Source organism: Dermacentor silvarum, chromosome 2, assembly GCF_013339745.2.
Source record: "Dermacentor silvarum isolate Dsil-2018 chromosome 2, BIME_Dsil_1.4, whole genome shotgun sequence".
Taxonomy (NCBI): domain Eukaryota; kingdom Metazoa; phylum Arthropoda; class Arachnida; order Ixodida; family Ixodidae; genus Dermacentor; species Dermacentor silvarum.
Genome location: NC_051155.1, coordinates 217,243,562 through 217,262,350, shown reverse-complemented (window position 1 = coordinate 217,262,350; position 18,789 = coordinate 217,243,562). Strand labels below are relative to the sequence as shown.

At 43.2% G+C, this 18,789-nt stretch overlaps 2 protein-coding genes across 8 annotated transcripts in view; one reads left to right on the top strand and one right to left on the bottom strand.

Annotated features, from left to right (window-relative positions):
- The window catches only part of LOC119442642 (dmX-like protein 2), a 150,166-nt gene extending 134,192 nt beyond the window's left edge, over window positions 1-15,974 (top strand). For 6 of the 7 annotated variants that reach the window (XM_049662276.1, XM_049662275.1, XM_049662278.1 and 3 more), the window contains 9 exons: window positions 1,384-1,561; window positions 3,025-3,108; window positions 5,744-5,804; window positions 8,239-8,369; window positions 9,144-9,221; window positions 10,576-10,720; window positions 11,667-11,756; window positions 12,539-12,666; window positions 14,946-15,974. In XM_049662276.1, coding sequence (XP_049518233.1) covers window positions 1,384-1,561; window positions 3,025-3,108; window positions 5,744-5,804; window positions 8,239-8,369; window positions 9,144-9,221; window positions 10,576-10,720; window positions 11,667-11,756; window positions 12,539-12,666; window positions 14,946-15,146 — 1,096 coding nt within the window. In that variant the 3' untranslated portion in view covers window positions 15,147-15,974. The remainder of the gene's footprint in view (window positions 1-1,383; window positions 1,562-3,024; window positions 3,109-5,743; window positions 5,805-8,238; window positions 8,370-9,143; window positions 9,222-10,575; window positions 10,721-11,666; window positions 11,757-12,538; window positions 12,667-14,945) is intronic. The other variant, XM_049662280.1, reaches the window with a different exon arrangement.
- A 44-nt stretch (window positions 15,975-16,018) lies between these two features.
- Window positions 16,019-18,786, bottom strand: LOC119442647 (protein C1orf43 homolog). The gene is made up of 7 exons (XM_037707604.2): window positions 18,447-18,786; window positions 18,279-18,380; window positions 18,077-18,188; window positions 17,955-18,008; window positions 17,659-17,822; window positions 16,519-16,577; window positions 16,019-16,451 (listed from the first exon to the last, which is right to left on the bottom strand). Exons 1-7 carry the CDS (start codon window positions 18,501-18,503, stop codon window positions 16,211-16,213), a joined length of 789 nt encoding a protein of 262 aa, XP_037563532.1. The 5' UTR covers window positions 18,504-18,786; the 3' UTR covers window positions 16,019-16,210.
- Window positions 18,787-18,789: the final 3 nt, after the last annotated feature.

The following is an 18,789-nucleotide window of genomic DNA, read 5'->3' as shown; positions in this document are numbered from 1 at the left end:
TGTTGGTTCGTGTCATAATCACAATACATTATTTTACTGCATTATGTAATGATGTCCTAGGGAACTGAGCTTGAAAATGTCATGCTCAGTGCATATTTCAACTCATTCACATGGGCACACAAAAGAGATAAGATTATGTAGATAAGATAGATTATATAGATAAGATTATATCATAGAACTCCAGATTAGATTCTGGGAACTCCAGATGGAGTACCCTACTTAATGCAGCTGGCATAGTCGCAATTAATTGCTAGAAATGTGTGTGTGCAGTCCCGTTATGTTTGTGCAAGTACAGTTACTTAATGGTGTTAGACGTTTGCAAGCAGCAAGTACAGTGTCAAAGATGCTAGACATTTGATTATTGCATTCAGACAGTTAGATTACAAAAACAATCAGAGGGACAAATGTCCCCCCCCCCCCCCCCCCCCCAAGTTTATGCAAGCAATAAAGGATGTAGATGTATAACCATTCAATGAGGTTCTGCTCTGAGCTACCCAAGTGACTGCACAAAGTTTGTTCAACATTAAAATAAAAACAGCATATGTACTACTGTGAATGGTGCAGTTGCTACTCGCAGCTGGCATTGGAGCTTAATTTTTGCAGAGGCTAGGATAGAGAGTGCCTGCTGGCATTGTAGATATTGTAGCAATAGGAAGCCGCACGTTAACTAAATGCTGAAATATGCGGGTGAGTGGGCACATGCAGAGTCATCTAGCTTAAAACATCACCTTATTTGAATTGAGGCCCACACAATTTTAACGTTTCTTTACCTTGTGGGGTAAAAGTGCCTACTATGATGCTTGACATGGATAAATACGTTTTAACCCAATTAGCCTGCATGCCTTCATAGTAAATTTAAGCTGCTATGGGCCTTTGAATACTTACATGTTGCACCTTAGAGTGGTTGACCTTGTACACTGGTTTGGGTACACTTGGAACATAGATACTATTGTGCCCTAAAATTCATCCTGAACACTGGTGTGGGAATCGCTTATTTTAGATGCTGCAAGAATCAGCGTGTGATAGTACGAGCATTGCCTTTTTCTTAAGCTGTGCTGTGTAAAATTTGTATATTGTGTTCCAATCCCAACAATACATTTTTGGGCCTTATAGTGTAGGGCTAATAACGATTTCAGTTTAAATAGTGCGGGCTACATTTTGGAAGAGCTAACGGGCAAGACGCTGCAAAGACTAATGGAAATGACAAAGAAAAATGAGATCCAAGAGTGGCACAAATAAATGTTTGTGAGGTGGTTATTTCTCGGTCACATAATCGCGTATTATGAAACTTTTCAGTGATTTTTTCCCCTTTATTTTTAGCTCTATGATTAGGTTCAGGATTGTACAATTTTCAGTCTTGATGGTGGTGTGTGCATGCTGCAGGCCTCCGGAGCCCCCAGCAGGGCAAGCGTTGGACTTCCTGGTGGTGCAACACCCCCTGGACCGACACAATGCCTCAGTGGGGACTGGGCTGCCTATTGCTGCATCCTCTGCGTTTACCAGTCCTACCAGCGCCAACCCTCCCTCACTGGCTGCACAGACAGGCCGTGGTACCACAATGGTGAGCTCAACTACACATTCTCTCTAGAATATGAAGTGGTTGTAGCTATAGGGACTGAGATGAGTTGGGGCAAATTAACAGTATTATGTTCATATGGCCTGTAGCTGAAGTTCCTATAGTTCTGTAGCGGCCACCGAACACCACAATGCGGGGATGCGAAGGTCGGCGCTATAAGCTGGCACCTTGGTGTCGGCTGCGAAAAACAAGAAAAAAAAATTAAGATTGGAAGCGCGTGCTTGAGGCACAAGCATGGCAAGGGCAGTTCTGTTCTAGGAGCCTGCTACGCTGGTCCTCTTGTTCTGGTGCTTTGCTGCCACCCCTCAGTTCCCGACAGTTCCTATAGCTGAAGGGTGTGTCGTGGGCTAGGCAGATGGGTAGGCAACTGATCAGGCCAGCAAACCAGAGGCAACTTATTTTATTTGCACCCCTGGCACTGCTGCTGCTATTGCTGTTGGATTGATTGTAATGGACATGCCATCCAGCCTGAATAGGGTGATCTAATGACCTCTGGCACCTTAGGACCCGTGCAACAAAAGTAAAACAGTTTCTATTTGGTAAAAACTGCTGCATGAGGCCCTGTAATGTGCCGTGTCTTGTCAGATTTTCATGCAACTGACAACAGTAAACAGAAATAAAGGTTTGTGATGAAGCAGTAATGCACCGAAGCATGTCTTAACCTAGTTTGGATTTCGCAGTTACCTGCCTATAGGCAGACAGGTGAACAGGAAAAGTATTATTCCTGGTACTGATACTTACTGCAAGCATTTATGCATGCCCTTTGACAGTCTTTGCAAACATCGGAACCTGCATTTCATAGTAGAGTTGACATACCAATCTATAGATTGGAGCTTACTATCCAGATAAGCTCAACTGTGGAACTTTTTTAACATAATTATATCAATAGTTGGGCCTTTACTCCAAGTTTAATAGATACAGCAGGTTTTAGTTCACACATTCTGCACAAAACTATTGTGCACACTGCAATTTAAATAATTGTACTGTGCATAGGAGGTGTCACATCTTCAACAAATCGTGTTAACAAATGTTTGCAAAAAATTTCTCCACAGACAAGGTGTCATATTGCTTATGACATGCTGTGCAGGGTAGCTCACTTGCAGTGTCTCAGATATCCTGAAAACATTTGGTATGAGGCTGTACAATATGTAGTAGTCATATTGCCTTTATACACTTGTTAATTTTGATTTTTTTTTTTTTCTTATCATTTTACTGTACCGAGCAAGTGTAGCAACCGCCACTGCATTATTTAGTCACTGTCCACAGATGCTTTTTGGTGTGATTAACCAGATACTAACCTTGTTTTGCTAACACTTTTGCATTTTCTTCCCTTCTTTCTTCCTTCCTTTGAATATAATTTATAAAATCATGGCATTTTACATCCCCAAACTAAACACCATCCTCCTTTTTGTTGGCATTTTCAAAAAAAAATTAACTACCCCAAAAAGATGAAGGGGCTGAATTTTCCTGGGAGCACTAACGCCCACTTCTGTCAGATTGTCCTCGAGCGAAGCCGTCTCATGATCAAGCCGGTGAGTTGTAGATTTGTGGAAGAAGTACGGGAATTGCTGGTCTGCCCCCTGGCCTCTGTGCACTTTGGCTCCTTTTGCCACGGTGTTTCCATTATTCAGCCTTGGTTTCAAGTGGTGTTGATGCATGGTCAATGCATGTTGGTATGCTCACTGATGGCATGCCTCACACAGCTGTAGTGCCAGCATGTTCAGAGAACTGTAGAAGTGGCGTGTTTGTTGAAAGTATGGTGCTTGTTTTGTTTAGATATATCTGCAGGCATGAGCTAGTTGAAATGCTTAGGTTGTACAATGGCTTATCTCACTGGCAGCACACTAGTGAACTACTACCAACACTTTATGGCCAACACTTTAGGACTAAAACATTATGTCTAACACTTTATAACTAACACTTTATGATAATGAGTGAGAATATTAAATAAAGGGAACTGAGGACTCGGAATTTTTGTCAACGCATTGGGCAACACTTTCTTGGCCAAGGAAAAGCAAGGGAAACGAAAGCGGATGAAAAAACAATCTCCTGCAAGTGGGATTCAAATCTACATCTTTCACATTGTGTGTATGATGCTGTGCCATTGAGCTACTGTGGCGGCCATCCTCTCACCACCTAACCTAACCTGACTTTATTTAACCTAACCTAACCCAACAGCAAACTCTCTTGTATATGTACTGCATCTAGCCCTAAGAGTGTTAGCCAGTGACACTCGTGGCCATGGCGGCGGATGTGGCCTTACTATGACACCATCCAACCGATGGTGTCATAGTATGTGATTGTCTGTTAAAGTGAAGAGAGCAGGTACCAAGAAAGGGTAATATTACAGCACTTGTTATCCACTATGACTAGAGGCTTGTGGCTTGTATGCTTTCCTACATAAGCACTTAACAGAACTAAACCCTTATGACAAGGCTTCAGTAGTAATGAGTGGTGAGCTGAAAAGAGCAAGTATTGAGAATAGTTACTGTTGTAGCACTCACTGACCACAATAACTATAGACTTTTATTTTCTTACATGTTTACCCTTGTGAACAGGTAAGTGTAATGGTAAAAAAAATAATTGATTAGCAAAAGTGTGCTATGTGAACTTCAAGTCGCATATCACCAGTCAAAGCGTGCAAGAATAAATCAAGACTCTCTTTACAAACAGTTGCTTAACAAATATTTGCTAAAGATACAGTACTCTGAGAGCTCCATGTGTCTGTAGCGGCAGCAGCATTGGCGTCGCATGAGAATTAGGTAGACGCTCGCATCTATGCGAGGCACAAGCGGCTGGCACGCTCCGGCACGGGCTAGTGTTCCGTGAGAGATTAAAGATGCTACACTAAGAGATCGAGTGTGGGTTTTTCCTCTCCCGCGAGAGCCCGAGACTTTACCGGTCTACGTGGCCGCTCGTCGCCTCATGTCAACCTAATTGTTGTCATTTCACACATGCTGGTGAATGTGGAAATGCAAATGCAGGCTCATATTTATTTTGACCCATTTGTGTTTAAAGTTCAAAGCGATAGCACATGATGTTTATTTGTCACATACCTAATCCACTGAGGAACTGCACAACTTGCATAAAGAATATGATAAGCAGAGCATGCATTCTCAGTTTTTTATCTATGCTTTGTTCAGATTATTTTGTGTCTCTGTGAGAGGGGCCAAGTGAGGGTCCTTCGGCAAGAAGAGGTCCTTGTGCCACAAATAGCATGTGTGGTGCTCAGTGGATTAATTAAGCATAACCTGTGCATGTAGCCTGGGCTACATTCGCCATCCTATGCCGGTGTGGTTGGTGCAGAGCAACTAAGCTGCAGCTAGAATAATTAGCCGCGACGGATGTCACTGTTAAGTGAATGGCTGTTACAATGTCTTCAGTAGCTTGTAGGCTTCACCACATTGTAACATGTCACGATAGCTGAGCACTCAAACTGTTGAATTTCGTTCATTTCCTCACCATTTCCTTCATGATGTAGAGCATCAGTATGGGATGGCATGTGGTACTGCATACTCTGACACCACAGCATGTTCTTGGGCATCTGTTCTGTTCGTCCAAATTATGTTGCCCTGTTAGTGTTTCTTTCTGTCACTCTGCTTCTTGCATGATGTGTAAAAATGTGGTTCTCATTTTTTTTATGTTGTTATCATCAGTTGGTGACATTTCTACTTCAAAAACGGTTTTGGATTGCAGCATTTTATGCAAATACGTCATTACTTTGGTGATTGGTTTCCCAGCAGGAAAACTACTGAGAACATGGGGAGAGCACACACACACAGTTGCAGGCATGAAGTTGTGACCAGCAAAGCCCATGCATTGGGCTTTATTTTTAATGTTGAGCAGTCAGTATGAGACTTCCCAAGTCCTTTGTTGTTGTATTGTTGTATAGCTAGAAAGAAAAATGAAAGAGTGCATTAAATAAATTTTTGTTTAAACCTCGGCAAGCTCTTAAACTAATCATGAGCAATTTATTTTTGTTACTACTATGTAAATGCTACAAGTTAAGGCAAAATAGTACTTGCAAAACTGCTTCGTTTTTTAAAGCTGCACTCATTGTGGCCACCTATCTTCTTGAAGGCTTGTTTTAGATGGGTTGAGTTGCCAACGTGCCACCATGTCTTTTGAGTGTTTCAAAATGGATTGGTTTGTTTTTCTTGCTTCCAGCTAAAACGACACCGTGTGGACTCAGTACGGCGGCTGGCATCCCACCCAGTGCTCCCACTTTGTAAGCGGCTTACATTTCTTGTGTTGTTAACTCTTTGATGATATAGGGCTTGTACTTGTTTGACTTTGTTTGCACTGCTTGTAGATTCTCAGCTTTACTAAATTGTACTGAAGTTAAAGTACTGTTCACATCAGTTTGTAGTGTCATTGTACTATGCACTGCTGACCTCAATTTCAGTGTGTGTAGTCATATTGCGGTCATGATGACCACTAAAGTCATCAGAGTTGCTCGTGAAAGAGCTGATCAATCATCTGTTGTTGAAAAAACAAATTTTTTAGTAGGCAACAAATGTTTACAATCCTCTGGCGGAAGGTCTTCTTTCAGAAAGCTATGGTAAATGGCACAAATTGACACGCAGATTGAATAGGGTTACACACTAGGACACAACTGGGAACATAAGAAAAGTCCCCTTGTGGAAACTATCTAGTTAATGGTTGAGAAGAGTGTCTGGCATAGCCCGTGTACATCAATAATTCGGATTTCACGGGACCGAAAGAAAAGTCCGAATTAACCGAATGTCGAATTATCAAGGGTATCAAAAAACAATAAAAAATGCTTACGTCAACACGCTTTTATTTACTGAATGAATCGGCAAATCATGTTTCTATTTTGCACAAGAGCAGTGCGGAAGCTGCAATTCTCATCATCTCGTGACTGATTATATAGCGCTCGCAGTGAGGCCGCGGCGCGTGTGATCATCTGAGACACGTTTTTCTCTACCACGCGCACATCCCGATTATTTTGTTGCCCGTGAGCTGGTCGCAAACAAATCGTCCGTCCATTGCGATGTAGCCGATGCGCTTCATCTTCGGCAGCTTAGCACTGAATCAAAGCGAAACTACTGCTTGCCGCAACTGCCGCAGACGAAACCGCGGCCGCTATCGACGTGATCATGGACGGCAACCTTGCGGTTCTAAAGGCTTGCGGCCGATGCACGCCCCAAGTCAAAATGAAACTACTGTTTGCTGCAACAAGCGCAGACGAAATCGTGGTCGCTATCGACGCGATCATGGATGGAAACTACGCACTTATGAAGGCATGCGGCCAGCCGCCAACGCTGTGTTATGCGCAGCGATAAATACAAGAATAAATGCTTTAAGGGCACAATTAGGCACAAAGCGTTTCGGCGTTGCTGTCAGACACATTTTACGTACAATTTCCGCTGAAGGCAAATGGCGATGCGGACGGACGTGAACTCCGCCGCTTCGATTTGGTTTCACGCTAGCGCTGTTCTTGCTCTTTTTCGATGCTCCACACATTAATTTTTGTAATCCTCCGAAGTATAGATCACTGCGCAAGCTATCCACCCCGATCTACAAATGCGAGAAATGCGCATGGTGGTAAGTTACGGCCTCTGAGATTTAAGTTCAAAAGCTTAGGCGCACTGCCCGTTTTCGGAGGCTGGGTGGCTACAAGCTGCTGGCGGATTTATTGCACAGTCCGTGCGTTTCTGTTACGCACTGTGATGTGCTTTTTGACACTCAGGAATTGGTAATGGAGATTCTTTGGATCGAGCGCACCTCGCGTTCGCCGTCCTAGACACTTGGCGAGCGTGGAACCACGGAAAATTTATCATTGGCTCGCGGAACCCCGAGGATGGGCCTGCGGAACCCACTTTGAGAACCCATGTGTTAGAGGAGATTATTGAGCTTGGATTAAGGACATGTACATAAGCTCGACGAGCACATCCTCTTTAGCAAGCACCAGTATTGCCTTTATTTATCCTGTGTTTGCCCAACTTACGCTCAACATGTCATTCATTCTTGAACTCTGGAGCTCTGTTCAACAAGCAATTGAAATACTTGGTACACTCTTAATATATCCCTGTGTGCTCTTATAATCTTCATTGCCTGCTTGCAAGCATCTTTCATACTTTTTTTTTTCCTGTTGACTTCATTGTTTGTAAGCTCACTATGCCACAAGGCTAATCTCTGTCCTGTACACCCTTTACAGATGGGTTACTAATCTGTTATGTTTTCAAGTGTACATACAATTTGCTGCACAAGAGGTTTATTTGCACATGTGCCATAAGGTGAACTCTCTTATACTGACACATTGTGCCTATGACTTATATCATGGGCTACCATACTGGAATGAAATGGGAATGGCAAGAAAGAAAATGGAACAGTTCCGGCTCGTAATTACTTGAAATTTTAATGCTTGATCATAGTGAAGCTGGGAAATGAATGCGCTCTGGCCCCCAAACTCGGAATAGATCACACCTCTGTCACATGCACTGGCAATGGTTTTCTCATGTTTGCATTTGACTTCAGCATGATAGTACCTATGTTGTACTTGTTCCTCAATGCATGGAGGTTCATTTCACTGGTTCATACTTTGCAGCACTTAATCATTCTGTATACATACATTTACCTCAACTGCTCCTCGTGAATTTGCATTTTGCAATGACATTGTGATGGTGTCCCTCTTTCAGACCTCTCTGGCTGCCAGGATGGCTCTGTGAGCCTCTGGGAATGGGGCCATGCACAGCCTGTGTCCACACCAAGGCTGGCGGGCACGTTTGCCAAAGTGACCAGCCTTCTTTTCAACCAGCAAGGGAACAAGGCAGGAAGCCCTCACTTTCATGTCTTTTACTGCTATTGCTGTTGTAGGTTGTGCCTCACAGTTTTTAGAGAGCCCCTCACCAGGCCTCATAGAAAATTTTGTTCATACATTTAGAAGTTGTAAAGCGCCGTCTAGAGAGCGTTTATCACAAGCATTTTTCAGATTCGTTCTTTATTAGAGGAGTTAAAAGAAACCGAGAGGTCGTGTTGCCATTATGCCAAGAGGCAGCCTTTGCTGCCAACAAACAACCTTCTTCTTTTCCTCAACTAGCTTCTGCAAGTGATATTTCTTCCCTGCTTTCTCCCATACCGGAGTCAAGAGACCACACCACATTTTGTGTCACTAGACCACTTTTCTGCATCGGAAGTTTCTCAAATGCCATCACTGGTTCTATCCATTGTCTGTTGTCACCAAACCTTGTGTAATCAGATTGTATGTGTGACACAATTTGTGTAGTACTTTCTGATTGGCACATGGGCACCAGCGATTATGCTGGAACCTTTGACGAATTATGTATGAAGCACGACGCGCTTGACCTGTGGATCAGATTTTGACGATCAACGAGTGTCCTCGCTGCTATCATTGTGCTGAGTGTTACGTGTTTTGCTGGGCACAGGTTGACCCAATAAACAGTTAGTTTGTGACTTTTATTGTGCCGCTGGGGGGGGGGTCTTAATGTGTGTTATTTAAGCTGCAAATTCTGTTGTTTCGTTGGGAGATGTGATGCCAAACATAAGACCAATTTCATTTTTTTTTTTTTTTTTTTTTTTTCAGTTTGGCGTCACTGATGGTGATGGAAACCTGAGCCTGTGGCAAGTCAGCATGACATCCACAAACGCCAAGCCCTTTTTTGTAAGCGTCTCATTTTGCTGTCTCCTGTAAAGCCTACAACTCTATCTACATTAGTAGTTTCTTGCACAGTATTAGTTTGAAGGCACCTCGGGAAAGAAATGGTCAGTTTAAATGGGCCATTATTTCCACAGAAAAAAAAAAAAAAGCGTTAAAAGGAGATGGATGGATGAAAGAGATAACACGAGTGCTTGTGTCATCCATTCATTTTATCCCTGTCCTGCTTGCGCTATTCCTTTACGACACATCGCCTGCTCAGCCAGATGGCCATTCCTCTAGACCTTTAGTGCATTTATGCACGTTAAGTAAACATCTAAAATTTCATGTTCTAAACAAGGTCTCTTACATTATGCACATAACCACATTTGTCGGCCACTGTTGCGTACATTAGGCCAAAGTGTGACAACTGAAGAAGCAATCTTTTCTCACTTGTTCATTATGGTGAAGTCTGAAGTGCTGTAGTTGCGTAGTTTTTAATTGAATCACCATAACTGGTAATCAGTCAGTAGCATGCAGTCTGCGATGTTCACAAAGGGTTCGCCACTATGCACCATATAGCATATTAAAGGTATGTGTAGAACCTGTGGTTCAGATTCAAGGTGTTCAGTGTCATTTTGAAAGCCTAAGGTATGCTGTGAAACTTTAATTCTGTGACCCTTTCCACTTGCACCTTTGATTTGTTCACCTGTGTTCAGTAAAAATTTCAGGACTTTCTGCTCTAAACAAGGTATACTCTGTTATGTACATAACAGCATTATCAGTAACCTTTAACAAAAAGCTTGCAATGGGAAGGGTTTGCATCATGTTACTGAGTGTGGACGTGTCACTCTGGTGTCATTGCACCTGACACAGTGAAAAGCAAGTACTAGTTAAGTAGGTGACCAATAATATTCGTATTTATTAAAATAAAAAAAAGGAAAGAAAACTACCTCAGCTAAAGCCACGCTGAAGCAATAAGGAAATATTAGATTACATGGATAAATAGGGCAGTACCCAATGTCTTTCGATAGTGCAAAGGATGATAAGACGCTCTTCCATGTACCCAGAAAACCTTTGGGGGATTTGTAAAATGGTAACTGTTGCAAAGTGTCAGAATTGCAGGCAGGACAATGTCAAAGTACCTACGGCAGATGGCCTATCAACTCAGCTGTACCCTGACCACAGAGTGACAATGTGGCGGGGGCAAATATAGCCATAACCTACGGATGGTCCCCTCTGTTGTCTCTCCTTGAGAAATAAATGTGGACAAATTTAGTCGGCAGTTTACCGAGTCTAAACTAGGCAGATGCAGCGCAGCATGAAAACCTTTAAGCAATTTGTGAATTCAACATGACCTTGCCACTGCTTTTTCTTGCAGAGCGCATCATGCCACACCAAGCAAGCCAGTGACTTTGCCTTTGTGAGCTCAACTAGTCTGATTGCCACAGCGGGCCACTCAACGGAAAACCGCAATGTCTGCTTGTGGGACACACTGCTTCCCCAACGCAAGGCGCTTGTTGCCTGTAGGTATTCTCCTCCCAACTGCCTGTAGTTAGACAGGACGAGGCAGGTATTGTAGACCTAGATTGGGGTCGCCTAATTTCCTGCAAATGATAACATTTCTGTGACACTAATGCCTTAATTGCCATATCAAGGATGACTAGTAGCAGCGTACATTGCATTGTGCTTGTTATGAGTGATAATTTTCATCGAAATGTGTGTTGCGCTGTTTCGTGCTGCCAGCTAGAAGCTACAGCTGTTGCTTTGGGAGCACTGAAGCTGATTTAACTTGTGAGCAAGCTGTAAATTCTTTATAGAGCTTCTCATAATTCCTGCATACTCCTGCAGCACCAACATTGCCATTGCATTGCTTTTTTTTAGGTTGTGTCTTCTGTTGCTTAGATTATGAGGAACTCATTGGACCAACATGCCTTGTTTGTTTGAAGTGTGTTGAAATTGTTACCTGTTCCAGAATTATTAACATTCGTATTTAATTTGCACTATGCACATGTTTATCTTAAAATGTAACTTGGAAATTATAAAAACCAGCTTGTCCAATTTGGAGTTGCTTTTTGTGCTCGACTTACTGCAGAAAAATTTTGACAGAAGACAAGCGCTTTCATGCTGATGTCTTAGTTTTTTGTCTTTTTTAAAAATGCTGAATTTAAAGGCTCAGTGCATTACATTGGGCAGCATTTTGTTTATAACATTAACTGGAGCTGATAATCTTGGTTTTAATGCTGACATGATGTCAGCTAAAGTCACTTTGCTGTCAATGTGGTGCTTGGTCTGTGAAAACACAATCCCTTTCACCCCGAAGAAGACTGTCACAGTGTAATAATACTAGCACAATGGTTCAGAATAGCTCCGAGATGCTTGTGTGTTTCATTTTCATTTACAGAGCCTGTTTACATTAAGCTTTCATGTTTTGAAACCTCCAGCAACAGCAATTTTTATATTCTATTTCAGCCTTTTCTTGTCACGAGCATGGCAGTTCTGCAGTGGTGTTTGCACCACAAAATCAGCTCTTGATTTCAGCTGGCAAGAAAGGAGACGTCTGTATCCTTCTTTGCCTCTCGTTTTCATCTGGAGGCATCTTTATGGCTTTTTCAAGCAGATGGCTTACAATTTTGAATGTGGTACTTATTCTTCACAGCTTTTTTCAAAGTATGCTTCTAAACATTAATTCCAAATTGTGTTCCATTCTTTCGTATTTTCTATTTGTTATTAAAAAAATACAAAGTAGCGGGCTATGGCATTCTGCCACCAAGTGTGAGGTTGCTGGTTTGGTTCCCAGCCCCAACAGTTGCCTTTAAAAAGGGGCAGCATATATACAAAAATGCTCATGTACTTACTTGCAGATTTAGGTGCACATTAAAAAAAAAGTGCAGGCGCTAAAACTTAATCCTGAACCATCCACTACAGTGTTTCTCATAGCCCGCTGGACAGCTTTGAGCAATAAAACTTTCAATATCTATGCAACCCTAATTATCATAATGCATTATAAGATTAAAAGCTTAATGTTGGCATGCTGTCAATTTTTATTAAGTGCATCATGATTTTAATGTTGTCCAAAACAAAGCTACATACAGCAATGACAGCCAGGGGATTGGAGAAAGAGACAAGGTTAGTTGTTCTTGCACTATGGCTATTATAATTACGTGATAATGGTGCAATTGAACGAGGTTAGGCCCTCCCCCTGCTGTCAATTCTGTGCCTCGTTTAACACTGTGCATCCCAGGTGCATGGAGACAAATATAGGTGTAAATATACAGCGTAAGCTGGTGCATAGCTGTTACAAATTCCAAGTTGAGATAACCCCTTGACTTGGTCACCAACAGTCATATTTGACGTGCGGCAACGGCAGCTGCGCCACAAGTTTCAGGCACATGAAACGGCCATCAAGTGCCTTGCCATGGATCCCCGGGAAGAATACTATATCACCGGGTCAGCTGATGGGGACATCAAGGTATAGTTGTTTTGTCATATATTACTGTTATTAAGCTGTTATTAAAGAGGACAAGCCCATGAGGATTGTAGGAATGTTGCTAGAGCAAAGCAATGACAAGTGAGTGGGATACACTTGGGCATGCACGAGGTCTGTTAGAAAAGTATCCAACCTTATTATTAATATATATATATTTTTTTGAACACCTGATGTACATGAAACAAGCGCGCTTGCATCAGCCGACCTTGAACCTTCGTGCGCATGCGCAAATTTTTTCCCGCCTGCCGATAGCGTCAGTCGCTGGGACGCAGCATTTTAGTGAGGTAGTGCGCAGTGCTCTCGTCGGTTTTTTTATTGCAAGGAAAATGACGGAGCGACTGGAGCAGCGCTACTGCATCAAATTTTGCCAGAAACTCGGCGACAGCCAAGTGGAAACCATTTGGAAGATTCAGACTGCTTTCGGTGACGATGCTATGAGCAGCACACAGATTAAGGAGTGGTACAACCGGTTTAAAGACGGCCGCACATCGGTGGAAAGCGAGCCACGCTCCGGTCGGCCATTAACATGCCGAAATGACCAGGTCATTGCTGAAGTGAACGCTGTGGTGATGCGGGACTGTCATGTGACTATCCGAGAAATTGCGGAAGAGGTGGGGCATCAGCACTTTTTCTGCACATTCTATTATGACCGAAGATTTGGCCATGAAGAGAGTTGCGGCAAAATTCGTGCTGAAGCAGCTCACGGTGGAGCAAAAGCAACTTCGTGTTGAAGTCTCACAGGACATGCTGGATTCCACAAACAGTGACCCCGACTTCATGAACACCATAATCACTGGTGACGAGTCTTGGGTGTACGGGTAGACCCGGAAACCAAATCCCAGTCGTCGCAGTGGAAGCATTCCACGTCACCAAGACCAAAGAAGGCCCGCCAAGTGCGCAGCAACTTCAAAGTGATGCTGACTGCTTTCTTTGACGCCCGCGGTGTGGAACGCCACGAGTATGCACCACAGGGTCAAACAATCGCCAAAGAGTACAACAGGGATGTCCGCCGTCGCCTAGATGATGATCTGCAGTGCAAGAGACTGGAGTGGTGGTCAACAGCAAATTGGTGGACGATGCTCCTGCACATTCCTCGCACTTGATTTACACTTTTTTGGCGAAAACCCAGACTCCTGTAGTGCAACAGGCTCCTTACTCTCCTGATATGGCCCCCTGCGACTTCTGGCTGCTTTCCAAAATCAAGAGGTCATTGAAAGGAGCGCGATTTTAGACAAGAGAGGACATTGTGGCTGCAACGACAGCTGAGCTAAACTCCATTACGAAAGAGGGTCTTCTCAGAATGCTCCCAACAATGGCAGCACCGCTGGGAGAAGTGTGTGGAGTCCCAAGAAGACTACTTTGAGGGTGATTAGGTTTCCAACGCTCCAGTTATGCCAGTTCTTTTTTCTTCGGCCAAAGGTCGGATACTTTTCCAACAGACCTCGTATGGTGCTCGCATACTAAAATGGCTCTTGGGATGAAAACTGACCTGAACACATGTGTGATACGTCACAGTTGTGTTGGATGTACATTATGCTTAGGCGCATTGGCAAAGTCATCTTGAGTAGCGTCACAGCAAAACAGTATGCATTAGTGGATTGAAGATGGGGTGTTAAGTGGAGCTCTCCCTTAACAAGAACATTGCCGGGCTAGTTGGTTGGGATTCATAACACAGTGCAGCACGACTGGACGATTCTTCTGTCCTCGTCCAGTCACGTTGCACCGTGTTGTCATGAATCCCTTAACAAGCCACATCAGACTATTGTTTGGCGGGTTCTTTGAACATTACAGCCAAGACTGACTGCTACTGTTTATATGGCCTACATTTCAAGTTATTTATATAGTTCACAGGTGCTATGGAACACAAATATAAAACCACAAAGTACATGGCCAGTGGCGTAGCCTCATTGTCTGCTGCTCTGCAATCCATTGTTGCAGACCGGTTGGAACAGTTTAACGATACGAGTGCCTGCTCCAATACATAGTAACACAAGCTATCTTTTTCAATGTTTGTTTTGGTGCTCAAGCATCATATCCATTTCACCCACTCTTGTGGCATAATACCACTAACAGAACCCATTTCCAACAATTGGCAAGCCAAGCAGTCATGGTTATAAACTGCTCGTATTTAATTTGTCCTCCATAACACACGTCTGTTCGCTGCTTTTTTGTTGCATTGATCTTCAATGTCAGACAAGCTTTTGGTAGGAGATGAGAATGTTGCATGCATTTTATTGAGCTTCACTTTTTTATGCTTGCAGGTCTGGGGTCTGCCAGTTCATGTGCTGCTATATGCCTTCCCCAGCGAGCACTCTCGGAGTACACTGTTCCGGAACATTGGCATGGGTGTGACACACCTGCTGACCGATGCCAAGGGCCGGTTGTACTCATGTGGCGCAGATGGTTCCATGAAGATGCGCCAGCTTCCTGACCGTGATGCTGTGGTAGCCAGCTTCACCTAGCACAGCATCCCACTGTTACATGTTGCTTCTCTGTCTCTGCACTTTTCAACGTCCAACCTTTCGCTGCATGCAGAGTGACGGGAGTGCGAGTCATGTGGCTTTGCAACTGTTACAACTGGTATCGCTGGAAATAGTTGATTGCTACAATTACGTATCCAGGTTTCACCACCCCCTGGTCTTGTGTATCCTTGCGAGCCCCAATAGTTTTTGCAGAAATGGAGCAACGGGAACCAGTGATTTGCCGAGGGCTAGTTTCTTATAAGAAGCCATCTCAGCACTCTTTGTGAACCCGTGCTCCTTTTTTTTTTTTTTTTTTTTTTTCTGTGCCCTTATAAATATACATACCCGTGTTGTTGAATGTGCAGTGTAGCTGTGATAAATTTTTCCCCACTTCCCTTTTAAGTCACATTTGCCACGTGGTCTTATTCCAAGTGACATTCCTCTCAACATGCAAAACTAGGGCACAGCTTCAATGGGGGAGATGAAGCAAGTCTTGGAGATAAGTTTGTTTTATGCAAATTATGCACTGGCTGTTGATTGCTTGGTTAGCCATCGTGCGTGGTAGGCGAAAGGAAGCTGTTCCAATTGCTAGTCGAAATCAGTGGTTGAGGTTTTTCTCCTCTACCGCAGACAAAGCTGAGATGTTTAAATCAAATATGCGCAGTCATTAGTGTAGAGAACTAAAGCACGTTTGTATATATGTATTTATGACATCAATTTTTGCTTATGCCATTCTGTTCTACTTAGCCTTATTTTTTAGAAGCGACTATATAGAGGTGGTGATGATGGAATGTGCAAGTTGTGTCTGAAATAAAAAGTTACAGTGGGTACGTGTGTTTTGTACTTCCATAAACAAAAATCCACAGCATGCATACAGCATGACTCCTTTTTTAATGTTATTTTACACCAGCCCACCAGAGTCTGTGGGGAAAAAAACATCAGGGCAATAGTCCTATGACTTCAAACCGCTTTGCTCATAAATCCCAACCATGGAACTATGAAGACAAGAGTAACAGCACAGATGCTGACACTTATAGAGGTCGATGCACAGTGAAGCACAACACTTAGACTGAAGTTTCCAGAGCAGCATCTCTGCCGTTATCATCTTCCACAGATGCAAGAGTAGATGGTCGGCAGCTAGCTAGTGGCTCAGTTGCTGACCTCCCATTGTTGCCTGGAAGGATGGCATCTGGCAATGGAAGAGTCATTGTAGAAGACAAGAAGTTGACATTTGGAGACTCGCTACTCTTGTGTGGCTGCGTCGCATCCTTGCGCCGAGGTGTGGTCTTTTCCCGAGAGGGTAGGCTACAGTAACGGTGAGATGTGAAAAACCACTTCTTTCCAGATGAAAGGCGAGCGGCACCATTCTTACCTTGACTTCAGCTGCTCTAGGATGTCCATGAATGCAAGGTAGTGTTCGTGTGTGAACTCCTGTAGAGGTTATAAAGAACAAACTTGGCAAGTTAAAGATTTTGGAAGGCAGCCTTATCAAATTTTAACGCATTCCTACCTCCTTATTGTGAAATGCAAGGGCCTGAAAGGAAGTTTTCTTGCAGGTGAATGTAAGCACCTCTCTTCGTCTTGTTGACAGCTGTCAACATTCAGCACTTGTCGCATTATTGGAATAGCAAACTCTGTCAAACGTGACCACTTGAAGTCGCAATCACTAGACTACGCTGCAGAATTCCATTTTAAAATTTTTACCTACACAGAGCTGGTCTGGTCCCCTCACCTAACTGTCCCTATTGTGGACAAGATGAAACATTAGATCATTTTGTCATTGTCAAAGATATTCTGAATTGCATAAAAAAACCTTAGAAACACCATTCCGCCTTCTTAGATTAGAATTAAATGTTCAAAATTTACTATCATTGGGGGCCTCTACCCTTGGGCACAGTGACGGGAAGGTTGTCGATGCCATCCAGAATTACATTGCAGGGTCAGAAAGATTTAGATGACAAAATCAGGGCTTAGGGTTCCGAAATATTTTTACGAATTTGATGACTAGCTGTCTACTTCTTTTTTTTTTTAGTCATCATTTATTCATTTATTCTATTCAAGTCATTTGATATATTCTAATTATTCATTCTCAGATGCGTATATATTCTCACATTTATGTTTGTATTGTTTTATACATCTCCTTTCTGATTGTTATTTCAAACTACCCGGTTCTTGGCCAATCCCCCAGAGTGGGTATGTGCCAGTAACTCCAAGGCTCTACGTCTACAGCTGTCAACATCTAAGCTGTTGCGACTGTTCACCTCAAACAACAGTACAATGCTGAAAAAATGGTAATAGCTGCAGAAAGCTTGTCCATTTACTATAGGAGTAAAATATGCTCAAAAGCTTAATTTTATATTCACCCAGCAGAACAAATGATGAATGAATGAATGGATGGGTATGAAATTGACGAAAAAAGGAATTAACCCAAACATACATCTATGCTGCCTGCTTTCGAAAATGGAATAAATGTGACCCCAGTTTGCAAATGATCATAGGGAATAGCTCCTACCTTCGGACTGTGTCGAGCATGTTCGTACAAGTCCAGAAACTTGTGTATGATGCGAGGATCACAGTTTGCGAACGGTCCTCCATGAACTTGACGCAGAAGGAAAACTCGAACATCTTGGCCTGGTTTGCGGACCCGTGTCTTGTCAATTCCTCCAAGGTGCTCCTCTGGTGTCAAAACATTGTCGTGTTTATTTTTTAGGACGGTTCTCTCTCTCAATGTATTGGCACAACGACATTAATTGAGGTATGTGGAAGAGGCCTCGTTACACAAGACTGCAATGCGCACAATTGATTTACCTAGTTCCGAAAGCTTGTCCACAACACCCATACGAAGCAAATGCTGCGGTTGCACTGCAATTGAAAGTGCATAGGTGCAACTTATACGCATGAAGGAGCAAGACAAGCGTTGCAGTGGTTACCTTGGGACAAGTCGCTATCGGAAGAAAGGCACTCGTTTGGCTTGAGAAGTGTAGGCTCGTATGCTACGTCTTTGATAATTAGCAGCCGTCTATCAACTTCATCTTTCAGCGACTGCAAAACGACGTCACTGTGAGACAAGCGTAAACGAGGACCTATGAAATACACGTAGTGTGTGCATGCTTAACATGACATATTACTTGCCTTGGACACACCATGGCCAATAGGCACGTGAGGGCTGTGCTTTGACTTGAGGGTGAATCGCATTATCTGCCTCTTCGCGAATATAAACAGGAGGAGGAAGGTCTGAGGAAAAAAAAAAAAAAAAGCTAAATCAGGCGCGCACAATTCAGCGGACCGCGCATCACTTACCAGGACACCTAGTGCAATACAGATAATTATAGCAACTCCCGAGAGCCGATCTGCCATTTCTGCATTTCACTGAGCATGCTCACATGATAAGAGGCGCGACGTACGGCTGCACTCACGAGAGTTTGTTTGCAATCAGCAGACACGCACAGCATCACATATTCTGCGTGGAGTACGGACTACGGAGAGCCATAGAATGGGAGAGCCAAGACTGCTGATCTCGATACCGGTTGACTGACGAGTTTGAACGGAATGCAAAACATAACCATACGACACCAAATTGTTTCGTTTCTTAGCTCAGAATTTCTGAGCACTGGTCACGTCGTTCACTGCTCGAAGTCAATGC